This window comes from Rhinichthys klamathensis, unplaced genomic scaffold (genome assembly GCF_029890125.1).
Source record: "Rhinichthys klamathensis goyatoka isolate OS25496 unplaced genomic scaffold, OSU_Roscu_1.1 h1tg000107l_1, whole genome shotgun sequence".
Classification (NCBI taxonomy): domain Eukaryota; kingdom Metazoa; phylum Chordata; class Actinopteri; order Cypriniformes; family Leuciscidae; genus Rhinichthys; species Rhinichthys klamathensis.
Genome location: NW_026606645.1, coordinates 1,795,200 through 1,816,812, shown reverse-complemented (window position 1 = coordinate 1,816,812; position 21,613 = coordinate 1,795,200). Strand labels below are relative to the sequence as shown.

Below are 21,613 nucleotides of genomic sequence, written 5' to 3'. Positions count from 1 at the left end.
TGACATTAGTTAATACAGTACATTTAATAACATTAAAAATGAGCCATACATTTGTTACAGCATTTTTTAATCTTAGTTAACGTTGAAAAAAAACTGTTCTTTGTTAGCTCAGGTCATTTAAATAATATCAACAGATACAACTTTTAATATTAATAATATATTAGTATATGATGCAATTGACATTAACACTAATATTAATAAATGCTTTAGAAGTGTTGTTAAATATGTTAAATAATGTTGGAACCTTATTCTAAAGTGCTACCGAAATAAATAAATGTCAATATATAAACGGAATAATGTCAATAATCTCATATTATAAATATTAAAATGTATGATTTATATGATATTATTTCATAAGCTGTATCACCCAGCCCTAGTCCATGAAACAAAATAGCAAAATCTAGGTCATAATTAAACTTTTTTTTTTTTTTTTTTTGGTTATATACATGAAACGCACATTTGTTTCAATGCAGAGATGTTTTAATAGTGTCTCACATTTACTTCAGTAGCAAAAATGGCAGTAAAACATATTTGTGTTCTTAAATTATATATATATATATATATATATATATATATATAATTTAAGAACACAAATATCTTTTACTGCCATTATATTATAAATGGTAACACTTTACAATAGTTGACATTAGTTAATACAGTACATTTAATAACATTAAAAATGAGCCATACATTTTTTACAGCATTTATTAATCTTAGTTAACGTTGAATAAAAACTGTTCTTTGTTAGCTCAGGTCACTCAAATAATATCAACAGATACAACTTTTAATATTAATAATATATTAGTATATGATGCAATTGACATTAACACTAATATTAATAAATGCTTTAGAAGTGTTAAATAATGTTGGAACCTTATTCTAAAGTGCTACCGAAATAAATAAATGTCAATATATAAACGGAATAATGTCAATAATCTCATATTATAAAATGTATGATTTATATGATATTATTTCATAAGCTGTATCACCCAGCCCTAGTCCATGAAACAAAATAGCAAAATCTTGGTCATAATGAAACTTTTTTTATTTTTATTTTTTGGTTATATACATGAAACGCACATTAGTTGGTATCAGTTTACGAATCTGATCAAGTCTTTGGTTTACATTAATCTAGAAACTCTCGCAGACAACGTCACAGGCATTGAAAGAAGTACACTGGAAACGTGAGCCTCGCCGCTCTCGTTTATATCGAGGTTTTCTTCTAGACCCAAACCAGCTATACCAGCTCATAGAAGTTGTTGGTGCCTTGGTTTGTTGTTTTTCTGTGCCATCGAAATTGTGCATGCGAACTAGTGCACTGAAGCTGCACTACGTTACCGAGACAGAAAGCAGAAACGGAATTATTTCACTCTAGTTTATCGAGTTTCAGGTCAATTTTTCCCAGCATTTTCAGTTTCACATCACAATGTAATCTATGATCACTTAATATTAGTCTAAATTTTCTGAAACTAATTGAAAATATGTTGGTTGCATATTGTGCTGAGAGTCATTTGCTGTAAAATGATCCGCTCTCAGTTTAATAGATCTGAATTCCTTTTTTATCAGCTGTTAACTGAATGAAACAAACTTATGTTTCATATTCTGCTTTATGAAAACGGAGAGCTTTAATGGCCATGGTGATTTCGGCTGCTGAGAAACAGATCTGCTGTGAGTGCTTTAGGGCATGTTTTTGTTTTGCATATGCTGAGAGTGTCTAATCTTTATACAGGAGGAGGAAATTATATTTACTACTGATTCAAATTTGAATTGTTTTTGTATGTTCACAGTTAAATGAAATTGTTTCCCTCACTAGTTTTTGTCTGTTATTGTCATGCACAGTGCTTGGTGTCGTGTAATAAAATATCAAGCAAATAAAAGGGGAATGAAGCCGAGCTGGATTTTTGTATATGACAGGCCACATGTCTAACACAGTTTGTATGTAAATGTAAAATTTAGTGTTGTAAAAAAAAAAGTCGTCAATTCTCAAACAAAGAAAAACCCCACCATTGAAACGTACATCACTGCTTGAACATTTTATTAGTTTAAAAAACTACAGTAACATCGGGAAACAAACAATCTGAAGAGCGTGACACCATTACATTTACATTCACAACACACACAAAAAAAATAATAACCTAAGTCTTCCGCAGCACGCCGTGCCTTTAATTACGTTCCTCAAACTGGGACTTGTTCTTCAGTAAGAATGCCGCTAAAAACTCGATGGGATTTGGAGGCCTGAAGGAAGATGGACAGTGAGATTAGATGCATGTTCTTAATTTATACAAGTAAGGAAATTTAATTGCGATTATATATATTATATTGCGATTCTTGTATATTCATGTAGCATTCATATTATTTCATTATATATTCAGTCACAGTGTGCGAGGGCTAAATTTAGAGATATCAAACACTGATGGGAGACACACCTTTGTTATTTTCCTTATATATATATATATATATATTTTTAGTGCCTTTCAAACAACAGGGGACCTCAAGATGACTTAAAATTAGGGATGCACCAATATATATTGGCCAATAATCGGTATCGGCCGATAAAAGCAATTATTTTCACTATCGGACGATTTTATCTTGTTAATTAAAAAGTCAACAAAACTAGTCAAACTGCAAGTCATATAGGCCATGAGACGGGACCCCAAAATTGGGCTACCGGTACCATTTTGAGGGATTAAATTTCTTTTTGATTGTCATGAAGGTACACATCTCTAGTGTTGGAAAATGTGATAGCATCCGATCCATGGTAGCTTTTATTAGAAATCAACACTTATATCATCCTACCTCAAGGTAAGGTGTTCAGTGACTACAAGAGAGAAAAAATTATCCTTTTATAATTTAAAAAATTTATTTAAAAAAATTATAATTTTTTTTATTATAAAAATGTATAAAATTTTATAATTTTTTTATAAAATTTAAAATGTATTTAAAGATAAATTAATTTATCCTTTTTCTTGACATATGTTTGAAAATCGTCCTCCGTAACCAAAAACTACCTTGAATCTAATGCTATCACACATTTTTTAAATACAGGGTCATATACCTACACAAAAATCACCATGCGGTTTAATCCCTCAAAATGGTACCAATCAACCCTCTGTCTCACGGCCTAAATACTGTGTATGAAGAAAATCTCTCGTGTTGAATTTAGGGCTTTCAAAGTTACAGTAACGCATTGACAGTTTAAAATGGTGACGTTAAAGCAGACTCTATTTGACCCTGTGAATCACCCGTAGTTGAAGCCAGGATTGTTGAAGCCAGGATTGTCAAGTCTGCGTTTTTTCCCACACGGATCATTATTTGTAACGCCTCCCATTCAATAATCTCAAAGAGCTTTGTGCTCTGTCACTTCGGATAAGAAACAAAGTCTCAGCTTTCATATTCTGTCCATTTTATCACGAAATTCAAACAATAAATGGCGTTTCGACGCTCTTAAATGTGACGTGACAGATCTGTAGAGTCTTTTCTTCCACTTTAACACAAATTATAGCAAGAAGAAAAAACATGCATGAACATCAGAAGATAGCTGAAAGATACAGTACAACTTACCAAACTGTATCATGTCTCATGTAATCACTCAATAAGTGTTTAAACTTTAAAACACGGAAAGTTAAAGTCAAAATGGTTGAGATACACTGGTTTCGGGCAATCGTGATCCATACAATGACATGAATTTTTTTACATTTGGAAAAATGGTGCATTGATACAGACCTTTCCTTGGCCAGAACCGACAAGCCCTGCAGGAGAATAGGAACCACCGTCTGATCCAGATACGCTCGTGTAGGAAGCGTCTGCAGGGTCTGAGGGTCCACCTTCTGTTTGGTGACTTTTTCAGAGGTTGTTTTCTCATTCTCCACTATTCTCTAGAGGAACACACAGAAGCCTAGCCGTTATACTACAATCATAGAGCTAATGCTTTATTCACATTGCAACCAATTCGGAACGGTTTATCAAAAAAGATTCTTAATATAAATTCAACTTCCTCAAATTTAAGTACTGATGTTGTACCTGGATGTTTTCAGTGAGCCCATATTCTGCATGAGGATTTTCTGGGACCTAACATAAACAAGAAACATCTTGTGTTTTGCTTATTGTCTATTTTGTTTTTATTCCTCTATCTTATTCCCTTTTATTTTATTGTGATTCTTTGAATCATTGTTCAGCACTTTTGTCAACCTCGGTTGTGTTTAAATGTGCTCTATAAATAAACATTCATTGATTGATTGATCAAGAAAAAGTGACAAAGTGCTCCACTCGGATGAAATGAAATTGTGCAGTGATACTCACAGCAGTGTGTCCCTCCATGCTTTGCTCAGCATCAGTGTGTTCTGTTAGAATCAAAATAAAATTGTTATTAACAAGTTTAAGAACTCATGCACAGTACTACAATACATGCGACTAGTGCATATGTTGATGTAAAGTCAAATACTGTAGTGAATGGCGGGATTCAATGAGCCGCCTCAGCACAACGCTACCAATAATAAACAATCAACCGTTTGCCAAGAACTACAACTCTCCCTACAGTATGCTTACATTGAAGATGTCTAAAAATATAATCACCGCACAATTCCTGAGTGTAAAATAAACCACAAAGCTCAGAAACACCACTTACCGTCCGCCATAGTTTGTTGTTGGTTTCTAATCTACGCTGTTGGCGTTGCGCATGCGCAAAACACACGCTTGAATGACGCTAGAGTAGGTTCTAAACCGGGCGGGGCTTGTCGGCCAGACTTTGCCCCTGATTGGTCAGGTACGATTGGTTGAAATTATTGTCTGTGTAGTTAATTGTGTACAGTGTTTCTCAGTTATTGATATTCACTTATATTATTGGGGTGTAAAACATTTCCTAGACGCTGCTGAAGTCAAACCTTAACGGTGTGGTCACGTGACATATGTTACTATTCTAGACCTTCCAGTTACAGTCTCATTATTACAAGATATGGATAATGAATATGGATACTTATTATAGATATGGATAATTTACGTTGTACAAATGTCTCCAAAATTATACAAAAATTACATTAAAAAATAAAAAGATGTCAGAGTATAATAAAACAAAATAAAACAAAGAGAGGAAATGCTGCTTCACTTCATTCATAGCTTTAAAAAAGCATTATTTTTTAGTAACTGCTTAAGGTTATGTATAAAAAAAATGGTCTGGAGCCAGACCGTTTCATTTTATTATATTTTTTATAACATTTGTCGCCCAATGTCAGCGACGCGATGTGGTTCACGTCATTAGCGCGAGACCGTACACACAACAGTGACTTCCGCGATCGATGCTGGCCAAAACAAACCGGAGAACCGACATCGCAGAGAAATAAAACTCCTCGTTGTTAAACAACCGGCCCATTATGGTATGGAGAGCCCGAATAGGGTGAATGAATTCTGGGGACAGAGCGAGACAACGAGGATCAGCGCGTGCGGGAGGACGCACCTGCGCACAGGTGTCTGACGGAACCAGCCGGAGTCCGCTACTGGACCGGCTGCGCTCCTTCATCCGAACCCTCGCCCGGCTCCCGCTGTCCCTGCTCCGGGCTCTGCTCCTGCTTCTCCTGTGCCTGTTCCGGCTCCGGCAGACCCGACGAACCATGGCGGCCAAAGATCGCGGCTCCGACGGATGCGACGAGACCGGAGAGCTGATACGAAACTATCACAAACAAGCGTTTGAGTTCATTTCTTTGGCTCTGCAGATCGACGAGGATGACAGAGGTATCTGTTTTTTATTACTCTTCTGTAAATATGCTGTGTATATAAAACATATGTGTGAAGTTAACTGTCCCCTTACAAATTAGCCTACATAGTTTGACTTTGTACGTGTACCATGAGATATAGAATTATGAATACTTTACAGTTATTATTATTATGTGTAATGATGATGAATTAGGCTATTATAAGCATTATATAAGGTGTTTATCTTTTAGTTATATTCATTTTATCTTTATGCACAGTATTTTCAACTTTGTTTTGGTGTTCCTGGCTCTCATTTGCTATTGTAGTAAGTTATGTAACCTATAAACATTGTTTTTTATAGCACTGTATGGAATTTTTGGGGGGTTATTGTTCTTTAGAGACCCAAACAAAAGTCACGATTTATCTGTAGACCTGATATTATGAAACTGAAAATCAATTAAGTTGAAAATGTGTATACCATGGTATAAAAGCACAGTATAAGCACTGTGGTAATACCATCTGATAACATACCTTTATCATGGTTTCACCACGGGACTTTTTGTAAGGCTGCCTTTTGTTTTCCAGCACTGTAAAGTAGTTCTGGTGTTGGTTTTACTTTCACTTCGTGACCCATTGGTTTGAAGTGTTGAAGTGTTTAGACTCTTGACTGAGGTGACCTAGATTGACATAGATCAGATGTTGGACGCCAGCCATGATAACCCCGGTCCCAAAGCTGTGTTTGCGGTCAGTAGAGCGGTTCAGAACACAGTGTTGTCAAGCCCAGATCTGCTTGATCCCTGAGGTCAGTAGAGTTGAGAGGCCTGATTCAGGTCGACATGGATTGTCCTCATCAGCAGTCGAGTGGAAAACGAGGCCCCACGTACTGACACTCTGTGAAGAACATGATCACTGGCTCAGCTTTGCAAGGCTGTCCTTATATTTTGATATCATTGCATCTGCTTATCATGTCTTTTCTGTGGCCCTGTTTACACCTGGTATTAAGATGCGTTTTGGTCGATTAGGATCACAAGTGGACGCCGCCTACTCTTCGCCTATTGACCTGATGTGTAAACGCGCTAGAGTAGCCAGCCGGGATTTAACCCAGAGTTAAAATGTTCTTAAGCCATAGTTTAAACCTACTTTTAACCAGTTTTTTTTTTTACACATGTCATTTTAAAAGTGGTTTGAACCATGCAATGTTGTTTAGCAACAGTCAACCAATCATAAACTGCCTAAGTAAAATATTGCATTGGTTTTAAATTTCTTTAAATACAAAAATAATAATTTATGGTCAGAAATCGATACACTACCATTCAAAAAGTTTTGGGGTCACTAAGATAAAAAAAAAAGAAATTATACTTTTATTCAACAAGGATGCATTAAGTTGATCAAAGAAGACAGAGTTAAACTACTTATCATGTTAAGAAAGCATTTCTTTTATTAATAAATGCTTTTCTTTTGAATTTTATTCATCAAAAAAGTTCCACATTAAGCAGCACAAATCATCATATTAGAATGATTTCTGAAGGATCATGTGACACTGAAGACTGTATTGATGCTGAAGATTCATTTTGATCCCAGGAATAAATTATTTAATTTTTTTAAATATATTAAAATAGAAAACACTTATTTTAAATTGTAATAATATTTCACAATATTACTGTTTGCACTGTATTTTTGCTCAAATAAGAGACTTCTACCAACCCCAAACTTTTGAACAGTAGTTTATATAGTATTCTATGTTTAAAAAATTTTTTTTTTATGTATAAACATATTTTCATGTGATTTATTGTGACCTGGATTTGTTCCATTCGTCATATCTCAGGACATTATGTTGTTTGTCACTCTGTAGTCTCATTGTGTGCCAGCGGCATCAGTGAAAACAAAGAACTCTGTTCAATAGATTCATCAGCTGTTTCTCAATCCCATCATGCCCGGGGTCATAATGGCTGGGCCGCCATGCATGACTGTTAGCACGTACTGTTTTATTCCGAGAGCATCTTTCCAACAAAATATAGACAACAAAAAATCTGTGATGTAAAGTGTATCTGAAAGTTTTGACAGTGCTGCTCTGAAACCCAGGCGTGTTGGTTAAGAGTTGCAGACAGTTTTAGTATAGTGTGTGTCGAATCCCTACAGGATAGAGAATGATGTGTAATCTGTCTAACCTGTCGTAGGTGATAAAGACAAGGCGGTGCAGTGGTACAGGAAAGGCATCGCTGAACTGGAGAAGGGCATCTGTATCCAGGTCACTGGAGCTGGTGAGATTATTCAGTCATATTGATTTCCGTTAGTGTGTAAACAAACTATGTGATGATGTGTTTTAATTACATTAGCTTTCACGATTTATTTCGAGACAGATTGTGTGTGTGATTGTGGGTGTGTTGGCACTGTTTAACCCTATTTTCTTTAAAGCTGCAGTAGGGAGTTTTGAGAAAACGTTGACTTAGTCTGAAAATTTGAACAAGCACAACTTCCAGGTCCCACCCCCTTGCTCTCTGCTGCGCTACAGCCCTCCCTCCACAGCTCGTCCTCCACAGCGGAGCCTGTCGGGAACGCGCAGGCTAGTAAACAGGGCCACCGATGACGGCGGATAAAAAGTTATATGGCACATTCACTAATAGGGACTAAACGTCAATAATATGCTTTACATTGACTATGGCCTGCCCATACTTTGACTACAAACTTGGTCCTCAAATTATTATGTATTTTCCAATAGCCTACATGTAACTTTATAACGTTGCACTCTTTCTATAAGTTATAAATAGCTAGTAAGATAACGTTAATATAACGGTATATAATGCCAGATAAGGTGTGCTAGTACATTATTTCAGCAACATGACAAGCCAGTGAATTAGCAGGTTTCAATTGTTGCTTAGCAGAGTGCGTGACATTTTATCTACATGTTATGCGGCTAGAGTTTTGACACCGAGTCAATGGGCTCTGTGTAATTCTTACTTTTTCGCTTGTTTATCGTCATCGGCCTTTTTTCTTTTACCTCTTTGTTTTATGAGCAGGTGTCACTCGAGAATTGGCAGTTTAGGTTGTTTCTCCGTCATAAGCACAGCTGCAGCACGCCGGCAATCTTGAGTTTGAACGACGGCTCGCGCTGTGCAAGAGAGGGGTGTGATCAGCGCGTACACGAGCGTGACTGACACTGCTAAGACACTCCTCCTGGCTCTGATTGGTTGTTTCTGACCGGGAGCGTGTATTTCTTGCAAATGGCAATAGGACCACTGGGAAGAGCCAGAGGAGCTTGATTTTTACACAGATTATCTGTCTCATATTCTACTATCAGGACATAATGACAGTTTTAGCAAATACATGTTTTCAAAAGTTACCTACAGGAGCTTTAATGTACACTGTTGTTCAAAAGATTGGGTCAGTAAGAAGTCTCTTCTCACCAAAGCTGGATTTATCTGATAAAAAATACAGTAATATTGTGAAATATTATTACAATTTAAAATAACTGGTTTCTATGTGAATATATTGTAAAATGTAATTTATTCCCGTGATCAAAGCTGAATTTTCAGCATCATTCCTCCAGTCTTCAGTGTCACATGATCCTTCAGAAATCATTCTAATATGCTCTAATATTATATTTCTGATTATTATCAATGTTGAAAACCATTTTTTTGTGGAAACCATGATGCATTTTTTCAGGATTCGTTGATTAAAGGGGAACTAAGTAACTTTTTTACCTTAACCGAACAGCTTTGGAGTCATTGTAATGTTTATATTACTGATTTCGTGTTGAATGGTGGTCGTCTCGCACCCCCCTGGTGCCTGTGAGCCGCAAAACCACCCTTGCAACTTTGGGCCGGCACGCCGCCGGCCTCAGTGTTAGGAAGTATCGTGTGATATCAGGTCTCGCGAGGTAACGAATTGCTTTACGGCAAAAAAACAGATCTGATAAAATTCTGATAAAATGAGCATCAAATAGAAATAACCCGGCGCTGTATACGTGTGGTGTTGGGCGCGCGCAGCTCTTAAAGGGGCCATACCTTATTTCCACTCGTTACAGCGTCCATCCTACTGAACAGGTACCGGTGTACAGGGGGAGGGGATCCGGCCGTGAGTGCGAGCCATCTCTGCGTGAGTGCTATTCACGACAGTACAAGTACTCCACAGCGACTCTAGGGGTCGCTGTTTGACAAAAACAGAATTCCTACTTAGTGCTGCTAATAGAAAGAACAGCATTTAACTGAAAATCTTTTGACATTATAATGTTTTTACTGTCAGTTTTGATCAATTTAATGCATCCTTGCTGAATAAAAGTATACACTTCTTTTTTTGTTAAATCACCCAAAAAATGTATTGAATTAAATTGTCATCATTTATTTACCATCATGCTGTTCCAGACTCATGTCACTTTCTTTTCTTCCTTTGTACACAAATGTGATTTTTTTTTTTTATGTGTGAAAAATATTCAGACCTTTGTGAATAAATTGCTATCAAAGTCTAAAATGAGTATTATCAAAGTCTAAAATGTGTATTATTCAGAGTATCATAGAATTGGCCCATATGACTTGTGCAGTGTTTCTAATGGTGACATTTTATTTAAGAGTCTCAGTGATTTAACCGCTTAAATGTCTTTATTTCACTTACATTTCGATCCGTTCGTCACACGAAGCTCTAAACTAGGGCCACTTTTATGGTGCTTTTTTGTTTCTCGTCTTCTACTTTCATCATATTGAAAATAGATAAGAATATTCTTCTTGAATATGGAAGAACAAAAAAAGTCGAACCGCTTTGGAACAACATGAGGGTGAGGAAATGATGACAGATCGTTCATGTTTGTGTGAACTATCCCTTTAAGCGTAGATGAAGAAGTGTTTGTAGGACTTGATAGAAGGTCTTCGTCTGGCTCTTTCAGGTGAGAAGGCAAACAGAGCCAGAAAGCTTCAGGACAAAATGATCAGCAACCTCAGCATGGCCAAAGACCGGCTGGAGCTTCTGGGTAAGCGGATGCAGTGACATGACGAGGATGTGTGTGTGTGTGTTGATTCATCAACTCTAATAAGAGATGATGTCATGTGTTGTGCTTGTGCTCTATATCCTGCACACGGGTGTGTTCACCTCACACTCTTCTGTGAAAGTCAATGATTCACGTCAGTTTTATGCTTGATCGTATAAAGGTGAAGTGTTGTTTAATGTTGGAAGTTTTGGCTTACTTAAGTGGGATAGGAGAAAGCATTTTTAAAATGACACGCTTCCCTTTTATTGCATGCACACACTGTTCTTATTCCTCCATAATCAGCATTTAACACTTTCTGTGTTTCTGCTTCGGCTCTTGTGTGAATCGGTCAAGAAATGTATCCAGAACATGCCCAGATCACCTCAAAAACAAAAGGAAAAAAATGTAATTAAATTTTGCTCGGAGTATGAAGTCTATTTCATTTTATTTTATTGTTTGTGACATTTTTATGATAAAATTTAAATTACAAGCACATTTTCCACCAAAATTGTCATTTACTGTAAGGCAAAAATGTATGTATAATATATATATATAATATTAATATTAACTAAACAGTAAATTACTGTGTTTTTTTTACTGTACTATTGCAGTAATAAAATGTGAATAATTGTCATGTAATAATAAAAGGATAGGCTTCAACTTTGCAAAATAACATTTCTCTTCCTTTTTTTGTATTTTGAGGTGAAATGTGACTTGGACACGTTTTTCACCCTCTTATAGTTTCTGTTCTGCTTTATTATTTTAAATAAAGGTTGTGGTTTCCCTTTAAATATCTTCCTCTCTGTCTGTTTCCGGTTCTGCAATCACAAAGGCAAACTGGTTTCAAAGCCTCCAGCAGAGGGCTTCTCTGATCACACCAGCCTTTCTTTCTCCAATGGGAACCTGCGTCCAGGTGGGTGTTTTGGGGATTCTGGGAGATCTGTGTGCTGCATAAGAAGGCAATCAGAGAGACTCTAGAGTGACATGTCTGTTTATGTACGAGCATGTGTTTGTAGTTGCAGGCGGTGGAGCAGTTTCCAAAAAGAAGGACACTCTCACAATCTCAAGTCAATCCCATCTGCGGCCCAAAAACCCTCCCAAATCTGCCCAGAATGCATCTGGCCTGCACCGCACGCCTTCGACCAGTGGCAGGACCGGCCCTCAGAACAACCAGAAGGTTCGTCTCACAGGGGTCACACTTCAGACTGTCTGCACATTGTAACTTCTTCAGGCCATGTGCCACCTTAAAGGCAGCCTGGAAAAACCCAGACAACTTCCGGCAAATTTAGATTTCCTCTGAAAGTTAGTCTGGCAAAGATATTATATTGTCATTCAAGCTCATTTCCAATCCGCTGAAATCAAGGCACTAATCAGAAACGTTGGGGCGGGCTTTACACGATGACGACAGCGTTGGGATTTTGAAGCAGATTTTGTAGCCTACATTACAAAGATGGATGCCGCCGTCGAACATCACTCGTTCGAATCAGCTATCGCGTCTGTTTTAAGCGATTTGAACGTTTCCTTTTTGTTAAAAACCGAGCAAAGAACAACAACACTCTGAGATGTTTCTCTTCATCTCCTTCATCGCTCTGATTGGTTTTAGGTCTATCCGCGACGTCCGTTGGTGACGCCCCTCTGGAAATGATTTGTCTATGACGCTTTGCCAGACCATAACTCAGTTACAACTGAGAATGGTCTGGTTTTAACCAGGCTACCTTAAAGGGATAGTTTGCCCAAAAATGTTATTAATTTAAAAATTATATATTATAAAATATATATATAAATTAATATAAAAATGTGCTGGTAATTTACTCACCCTCAGGCCATCTGAGATGTAGGTGACAATTTTTCTCCAGTTGAACAGGAAAGTAGTGGTATTTGGGGATTTGTATAATGCAAGTCAATGGCTGCCGTCACTTTGAGAGTCAAAAAAACATACATGTGCGAAACAAAATGAACACACGTGTCTCCTGACGATACATTGAGGTATTATGAAGTGAAATGATCTGTCTGTGCAAGAAACTGAACATATTTACAACATTACCTGTAATCCACAGGCTTGGCAAACGGTTCTGAGCGCGTTCACGACGGTCTACAGCATATTTAGGTTGCTCTATCCAGGATAAGCAGAAGTATGATTTTGAGGAACAATACAACATGCGCGTCCTCCCTCTCTGTTGTAAACAAACACAGCATCAGCTCACGTGTGTGTTTGCTCCCGCGCTACGTCATTATGCATCAGGAAGTTCGCGCTGCAAACTGTAGTGAACACACTCCGCTCTGTTTGCCGAGGCTGTGGATTACAGGTGATAATGGTGTAAATAGTGTTCAGTTTCTTGACCAGACTGATTGTTTCTCTTCATAAGACCTCAGAAGCCACGCGTATTCATTTGGTTTCGCTTGTATATTAACAGTAAATTTTCATTTTTGCCTGAATTAACCCTTTAGGATCCTGTCTATGTAGGCAGCTCATTAGTTTTGGAGAAGGGCTGAACTTTGCTGTGGTGTTTGCAGGGGCCCTCGGCAAAAGGAGGCGTCAGACATAACATGAAAGCCAGCAACGCTGCCACTGCGTCACCTCAGAGGAAAAGAGACATGAAGAACTTAAAAAATGTGGACAGCAAACTGGCCAACCTCATCCTCAACGACATTGTAGACAGGTAGCATTAGAACCATTCACATCAAGCATGTAGAATATGGATGCATCAATCATCGTCAGAAATTGTTTGTATATGAATTGTTTAGAGAGAAAAAAATACAATATACGCTGTTTATGACAATGTTATTATATTGATGCATAGAAATGATAAGATTCTGTATGTGTTTTTTGTAATGGAAAGGATAGTATATTGCATCTAAAAGTGATCTATTTAAACAATTTCAGAGCACATGAATAAAAATTAAATATACAAATCTAAGATATTTTATTAGAGATTTCCACAAAAATACTAAGCAGCTAAACTTTTTCAACATTGATAATATAGAGAGCCTAAGTCCCTCCCCTTTCGGTCGACCACCATGGGACCTTATTTCGGAAAAATATTGTATGGTAGTCATGAGAGAACAAATATTTTGATGTCGTTTGAATTGTGCCCTGAATTACACATGATGTTTGTCAATTTAAGTCAAGAAAGTCGCAGTTTGACGTAAAACTGTTGAGGTATAAGACTGTGAAAATACGTAATTACAAAGACTACAAACCCCAAAGGCGCACATTTTCTCTCAATGAATGAAGCTAACGTCTGTCATTTTTTCTATAGTCTTACGCTATAATCGTAACGTTACGCCGTCATGCCTGCCTGTTTTGTACCAGACTGCACACACACGAGCAGCGGATCTTGCTCGTTGTTTCGCTTCCCGGGAGATGTAGTTCATTGAGCGATTTTCACATAAAACTAAATGTTACTCTTCCGTTTTATGACAAACTGCGACTTTCAGAATTATCTTTTAAATTGACAAACATCATATGTGTAATTCAGGGCACAGTTCAGACGGAATAAAAAGATAAGTTGTCTCTCGCCATTGACTACTACCATACATATTTTTGATCCCATGAGCCGGAAGCGGAGGGGAGGGACTAATGGTGTGTTCACACCGAACGCGAATTTAATTATTTGCGCGAGTAGATTACATACAAAGTCAATGCAAAGACGCGAATAGACGCATCATTCGCGCCGGGCGTTGCGAATGACGCGAATTGGGCGACGCGTTTGCCGCGAATGTCTTCCGCGCAAGTTGAAAAATTTGAACTCGAGCGAATGTTCAAGCGTCTAACTAAACGCGATAGACGCGTATTTGACGCTGTATTCGCGTTCGGTGTGAACACACCATTAGGCTCTCTATAAAATGTTTCTTGAACACCAAATCAGCATTTCTGAAGGATTATGTGACAAATATCTAAAAAATATTGAGATATTTTTTGAGAAAATGGTGATACATTGGTTGTCAAAACACCAGAATGGTTTCACTCACTCAATGGTTTACATTGAGGCTGATGGTTTGTGTGGTTGTGTTTGTTTCAGCGGGGCAACGGTGCAGTTTAATGACATAGCAGGGCAGGATTTGGCGAAGCAGGCGCTGCAGGAAATCGTTATCCTCCCTGCTCTTCGTCCAGAGGTCTGTATCCCCCCCCACCAAGTTTTAACTTCTCACAATCGGCCAGATTTACTAAACAGGGCAAATTAGCGTGAGTGCATTTCCAAAATGGGAGTGGACAGTTCTTCGCGAGATCTACCGACGACATGCAAATAAAATAACACGGAATCGGATAATTTTCATAATGACCAACACAATCTACCAAGAGCAACGCGAATTAGCGTCTGCTTTTTTTTTGTGGCCGTTAAATAATGCTGCAAATACCAGTAAATTGACTAGCGCAAACCTTAGTAAATCACCTTGCATGACAAAACTGGTATTCTGTATAGAAAAACTGGTATTGTGACATTTATAGTTTACTTGCATCACGTGTTTATGACATTTCTGCTGATCTTCACAGCTGTTTACTGGTCTCAGGGCCCCTGCCAGAGGACTCCTGCTCTTCGGCCCCCCTGGCAATGGGAAGACCATGCTGGTAAAACACACAAAAAAAGACTTCTTTTTAGATGAATGTATATTTATATACCATGCGAATAGAACTATATTGATCTTTCCATTTCCTCACAGGCGAAAGCTGTTGCGAAGGAATCTAATGCTACGTTTTTCAACATCAGCGCTGCCAGTCTCACCTCCAAATATGTGAGTGATCGTGAGATGTTTCATTATGACCGTCTATAGTTAGACTTATGAACTGGCAGTGTTTATTTGGGGCCAAACACCAAAGGAATCTTCTTCTCAGAATCTTCTGGAAATGTTGTCCAAAATGTGGGTCTGTCTTTGTGGTTTATGCCGATTCTGATGATATCCAATTTGTCATTTTTCGTAGCTTTGCTTGTCCAGCATTTTGAAATTTATGAAAAACAGTTTTTTTGGTCCCACTTTAGGGTTCAATTCTCACTATTAACTACGACTTTTGCCTCAATAAACTCTTAATTACTGCTTATTAATAGTAAGGTAGTTGTTAAGTTTAGGTATTGGGTGGATTAAGGGATGAAGAATATGGTCATGCAGAATAAGTCAAGTCAAGTCACCTTTTTCAATAAGGCATTAATATGTGCTTTATAAGTGCTAATAAAGAGCCAATATCCTAGTAATATGCATGCTAATAAGCAACTAGTTAATAGTTACCGTAGAATTGGTAATTGTACTGTTTTTTTGCTATTCCTCCACCAAATCTTTTTGTTCAAAATGGGCTCAGATGATTTTTGGATCAAACCGCTCAGAAATGACCAGAAATGTTTTAATTTGTGCTATCATTACTGAGAAACACCTTTCCAAAGTTGACCGGATCAGTGTTTGTTGTCCTGTGCTATTTATGCTTAGCACGCTAATCATAAGCTATTCTTCTGAATATGGCTTGAAGGTCATCAGGCAAACTAAGGTTACTAAGTTAGCTTAGCATGTGAAATAATTAGCATGCAACTAATGCATTTTTTCAATGTAAATTGTAAACCCCTGCTAGACGGACGTCTTTAAATCGCGGCGCTCAAGTTAAAAAGTTCAACACATCTCTTGACTTTTTTTGCGCAAAAACACCGGTCTAAAGCCATGTGTTATTCTGTCTACCCTCATGTGGTCTTCGGGTCATTTTGACCCGGAGAAGATTTTCTTTTTTCCCAAAAATACTAGCTAATGTTATCGCATTGGACTGAAACTTAGTGACTTTGTTCCCAAAGGGTATAACTACTTCTCAAATGTTTTTTGAAAAATTTCGTACTTTTTTTTAGGGGGGGTTTGTTACCTTGTTACACTTGTGGTCTTCCCGGGTCAAAATGACCGGCCTATAAAAAATAGCTTATAAATCACTCATTATACCATATTTTCACCAAATCTTGGATTCAATCTTTTTGTCAACTTGTTCTCGTTCAATTAGGACTGGTTTTGTATTTTCATTTGCATCTGATTAATCGTGGGCTTCATTTATCTAAGAGTAGGCATCTCACTTTTTGAGTAAAAAAAATGGTCTCCCCGGGTCAAAATAATGCTTTTTTCACTCAAAAACTAAGGTGCATAAGCTTGGATAAATGACTCCTAATATTAAACCATTTGAAAATTAAATACAAAACCAGTCCTAATTGAAAGAGAACAAGTTGACAAAAAGATTGAATCCAAGATTGGGTGAAAATATCGTATAATGAGGGATTTATAAGCTATTTTTTACAGGCCCTATAAATTTTGACCCGGGAAGACCACAGGTGTTATAGGGTTTTGAACACCACATGAGGGTTAAGAAACACTTATTCATTCATGTTGTTGTGTGCGTGTTCAGGTGGGAGAGGGTGAGAAGCTGGTTCGAGCTTTGTTTGCGGTTGCTAGGGAACTGCAGCCGTCAATCATCTTCATCGGTAAGAACTGTTAGTCAGGCGTATTGCTGCGTCAGGACTTGTGTATTTGTGTAAACGTGTCATTAAAAGTCGGTGATTTGGATGCAGATGAGATCGACAGTCTGCTGTGCGAGAGGAGAGAGGGCGAGCATGACGCCAGCAGGAGACTCAAAACAGAGTTTCTCATCGAGTTTGATGGAGTAAGTGTGTGTACTTTATATGAAAGTGGTTTCCCGATCACGGGTGACGACGCTCATGGTGTGTGTGTGTGTTGTAGGTGCAGTCAGGAGGAGATGAGCGTGTGTTAGTAATGGGAGCCACTAACAGACCTCAGGAGCTTGATGAGGCTGTTCTTAGGTACCTTTGACCTGTAATCTGACACTTTCTTTCAAAGACTTTATAATCCTCTGCATCCTCTAATGGACTCGTTTCTCCCACAGGCGATTCGCTAAACGCATTTATGTGGCTTTACCTACAGAGGAGGTACACATCATTCTGATATCTGATTTGATTAGAAGAAATATTTTTATTGTCACTTTTAAAAAACAATCTTACTGATCCCGAACTTTTGAACAATAATATTTCAATGGGGAATAAAGATATAGGTGGAGTTTCAGATGTTGCTTATAAATATTTTATATATTAATCTTAAAATAGTTTGTGTATGACAACATATTTTGAGTAGTTCACACTGAATTAACTGTACAGTTTCTATTTGATTAAGGATAAATACAGGTGGTAATCAGCGGTGTGTGTGTGTGTGTGTTTCAGACTCGTTTGGAGCTGCTCAAGAACCTCCTCAGTAAACACAGAAACCCTTTATCTCAGAAAGAGCTGAGTCAGTTAGCCAGGTAAAAGACGAGTTTATAGAGTATGCAAATAGGACTAATGATTAATACTGTGTGTTTAAAAGGGCATTATATTGTAATGTGTTTTCAGGATGACTGATGGATACTCCGGCAGTGATCTGACCTCATTGGCTAAAGACGCTGCTCTCGGTCCGATACGAGGTACGATTGTGAGATGAAGATATTTTATTATGTATCAAGACATTTTGCCTACTAGACAGTTTGGTTTAGAATTGGACTTTTCGTCAGATCATTTTGTCCTGTTCATTTTTAACACAGAACTGAGGCCTGAACAAGTGAGGAACATATCACCCAATGAGGTAAAGAGTTTTCCACTTCTGAATATTAACCCTCTGGGGTCCTTCGGCCCAAATGGACCCGAAGCATTTAAATACATTTTTTTTTTAAAATCATAGCTTTATCGGAATGGTCAGAAATTTGGTGACTTTGTTGGTACTTGGTATATGAACACCCAAAAAAAATTGGGGACAGGATTTGAATAGTCTAAGTGGTTGTAAAAAAAATAGTCACACTCAGGACCTTCGGGTCCAAATGGACCCGCATAGGAAATGAATGGGAAATTGGCAAAAATGTGAAAATACAGAGTTTTTTTGTGCGTACAAACTACAAATCAGCCACGATCCAGAAAAAAAGCACACAACAGTGAAGGGGTGAATCTATAAAACATCAAGAGTGCAAAACAGACACATCCACATACACACACAAACACACTTTTATACACATACACACTAATAAATTCAGATTACATATGGGTTTTGAATTTTTTAAATGCTCAGTTTGTCCACCAGATGGCATCCATCTCATTTCAAAAATTGCTTTCATGAGGCCTAGGCTTGACTCTAAAATGAAATACAGCTTTAAAAAAAAAAAAAAAAAAAAAAAAATTCTATTATATTCAATGGGGAAAAAATGGGTCATAATTATTGCATTAATATTAATTATAAATCATTTTTATTTTTGAAATTATCTCAAAACACCAAAAAAGAAAAGAAAAAATATTATAAAAAACAAGTAAAAAAAAGAAAATGATGATTTTTTTTTTAATTAATATTAATCCCACCCTTCCAGCTCATTTGGACCCGAAGGTCCTGAGTGTGACTCTGAAATGAAGGACCCCAGAGGGTTAAAGTGTTTTTATATATATATACATGTATATATATTTTTTTAATAGTTTTTTTTTTGTGCTATTTTTTTAAAATGTCTATGAGGGTTTTAATCATTTTCATTTCAATTTCAGTTTATTTTAGTTAGTTATTAGTTTCTATCACTATTGGTTATTTTAATCAAGTTAATCTAAATGAAAATGAGAAATGTTGCTTTGTCAACTAGCCGTTATACATTTTTTTAATTCATTTGAATGGTTTTAGATGTAGCTAACTATAATAACCCTGATATTAATTATCTTATTAAAGGGATAGTTAACCAAAAAATACAAATTCTGTCACCATGATGTTTTTCTAAAATGATAAAACTAAAACAAACCTATTTTACACAAAAGTTAGCTAGCTGAGTGTTCATGCTAAGACATTTGTATACAACAATTGTAACAATTGTAAGTATTGCTACTTTTGAAAAACTAAATTCCCATGCTATTTTTGACGTTTCCCCCCCTTTTGTTCTGGTGTTTTTCTCGGTCAGATGAGGGACATCCGTTTTCCGGACTTCGTGGATTCCCTGAAGAGGATAAAGCGGAGCGTCGGTCCTCAAACGCTGGATCAGTACGTGCGCTGGAACCGAGAGTACGGCGACACAACAGCTGTATGACACCAACACGCACTTCAGGACTGGGAGGAAGTCAAATGTTTTTTTTTTACTTGGAATAAAATTGTTGTCTTTTCTATGACTTTGCTTTTGCCTCTAACCTGGCGACCTGGAGCTCAATTCCTGCCTGAATCTGAATTCCTGCTTGAGATCTCAGATGATGTGCGGACAGCAAAGCATGACAAAAGATGTTTCTACAAAATCAAGAAACTTGTTTTCCGAACAAGTTTAAATCTGTACCTTGATAAATGTGTTGATTGATGTGTTTTCTTTGAATGACAGTGTGAAGTGCTGAAGTCAATCAAGCGTGCTGAAGGATCGAGGTGAAGAATGCACTGCTTGATCTTGTTATTAATCTGCGGATTTAAATTTACAGACACTAGGGGGCATCGATTGAGACTGTATGTCAATGTCTTCCCAAAGAACTAAAAACATGATACTGCCTCGTGTACAAACGTTTTCAGCAGCGTCTTTAATGTCAAATTTTGAAATGTTTGCAGTGAGCCATTGAGCAACGATTTGATTCATTTGTAAAGTGCATTACAGATTTATATAAAGATTGTACTTGCTGGGTTGGTGTTAAAGGTGAACTAAGTAACTTTTTTACCTTAACCGAACAGCTTTGGAGTCATTGTAATGTTTATATTACTGATTTCGTGTTGAATGGTGGTCGTCTCGCACCCCCCTGGTGCCTGTGAGCCGCAAAACCACCCTTGCAACTTTGGGCCGGCACGCCGCCGGCCTCAGTGTTAGGAAGTATCGTGTGATATCAGGTCTCGCGAGGTAACGAATTGCTTTACGGCAAAAAAACAGATCTGATAAAATTCTGATAAAATGAGCATCAAATAGAAATAACCCGGCGCTGTATACGTGTGGTGTTGGGCGCGCGCAGCTCTTAAAGGGGCCATACCTTATTTCCACTCGTTACAGCGTCCATCCTACTGAACAGGTACCGGTGTACAGGGGGAGGGGATCCGGCCGTGAGTGCGAGCCATCTCTGCGTGAGTGCTATTCACGACAGTACAAGTACTCCACAGCGACTCTAGGGGTCGCTGTTTGACAAAAACAGAATTCCTACTTAGTGCTGCTTTAAATGATGCTTTATATTTATAAAAATGAAATCTACTTTGTATTATAATTTACTTTTTAGTTAGGCTATAATTTATAATTATTCTATTATTAATTATGCAGTTATTGAGTAATTTTCTAGACTCCAATTTTTTTTTTATTTCTGCCATATTTGAACCGTCTCTTGCTTCCATCCTCTGCAACTTCTGGTATTCATATTTTACTGAGTGAGCTAATTAGCAGCAAACTAATCTTTTTAAAAACTGAATACAGGGTTTCTGCAGGTCTTAAAAGGTCTTAGTTCACACTTACACAGTTTAAGGCCTTAAAAAGCTCTTAAATCAGAGAAGAAAGTCCTGAATTCATAAAGTTATGGCTTTAAATGTTGCATGCATTGCAAACAAATGATATTTATTACAAATATTGAAAAATATTTTTGATACGTTTACCTGAGATGCAAATGTAAAATGAAGTCTTGAAAAATATAATAAAATGAAGTGAATTTATTCTTAAAACAAGAACAGATATCTGTCAGTGAGTTTCACTTTGAATTAAGTTGATTTTTTTTTAAGCAAAACTCACTTTGTTTTGATCAATTTCACAGAAAACAAGACTTCATAATATCTTAATATCTAACAAAAATACTGAGGAAGAACACCACTTTTTTGCAGTCTGATCAGAAGATACAGTAAAAGTTATGTCCATATTCTAGAGGTTGAGAGCAGAGGTATTTAAGATACTTTTTTGTAAAATGAATTAAAAAGTAATGGATATCTGTAGGAAGTTGTGTTTTCAAACTATGAAGTGTTGCTTCAGTTACATTTGAGTTACATTTTCGAGAACATATTGACGTT

The 21,613-nt window shown here is 37.2% G+C and overlaps 2 protein-coding genes and 1 long non-coding RNA gene across 6 annotated transcripts; 2 read left to right on the top strand and 1 right to left on the bottom strand.

The window, feature by feature from the left end:
• Positions 1-2,018: 2,018 nt before the first annotated feature.
• Positions 2,019-4,711, bottom strand: dpy30 (dpy-30 histone methyltransferase complex regulatory subunit). 2 transcript variants are annotated; one of them, XM_056253599.1, is made up of 5 exons: positions 4,625-4,711; positions 4,300-4,340; positions 4,021-4,068; positions 3,724-3,875; positions 2,019-2,235 (listed from the first exon to the last, which is right to left on the bottom strand). In XM_056253599.1, exons 1-5 carry the CDS (start codon positions 4,632-4,634, stop codon positions 2,163-2,165), a joined length of 324 nt encoding a protein of 107 aa, XP_056109574.1. In that variant the 5' UTR covers positions 4,635-4,711; the 3' UTR covers positions 2,019-2,162. The 2 variants fall into 2 exon arrangements, with proteins under 2 accessions (XP_056109574.1, XP_056109575.1); XM_056253600.1 differs by lacking the exon at positions 4,021-4,068 and having other exon boundaries at positions 4,625-4,699.
• Positions 4,712-5,255: 544 nt separating this feature from the next.
• Positions 5,256-19,844, top strand: spast (spastin). Of its 3 annotated transcripts, none has more exons than XM_056253584.1 (17): positions 5,256-5,724; positions 7,863-7,946; positions 10,562-10,645; positions 11,475-11,555; positions 11,665-11,819; positions 13,157-13,302; positions 14,665-14,758; positions 15,138-15,212; positions 15,305-15,376; positions 17,007-17,082; positions 17,170-17,261; positions 17,339-17,418; positions 17,502-17,544; positions 17,833-17,912; positions 18,001-18,071; positions 18,189-18,229; positions 19,569-19,844. In XM_056253584.1, the coding sequence occupies exons 1-17, from the start codon at positions 5,394-5,396 to the stop codon at positions 19,692-19,694; spliced, it is 1,731 nt and encodes a 576-aa protein (XP_056109559.1). In that variant the 5' UTR covers positions 5,256-5,393; the 3' UTR covers positions 19,695-19,844. The 3 variants fall into 3 exon arrangements, with proteins under 3 accessions (XP_056109559.1, XP_056109558.1, XP_056109560.1); XM_056253583.1 differs by having other exon boundaries at positions 5,257-5,724; positions 11,659-11,819; XM_056253585.1 differs by lacking the exon at positions 11,475-11,555 and having other exon boundaries at positions 5,257-5,724; positions 11,659-11,819.
• A 192-nt stretch (positions 19,845-20,036) lies between these two features.
• On the top strand, positions 20,037-21,253 carry LOC130087330 (uncharacterized). The gene is made up of 2 exons (XR_008807350.1): positions 20,037-20,263; positions 20,774-21,253. It is a non-coding gene; the product is annotated as an uncharacterized LOC130087330 (long non-coding RNA).
• Positions 21,254-21,613: the final 360 nt, after the last annotated feature.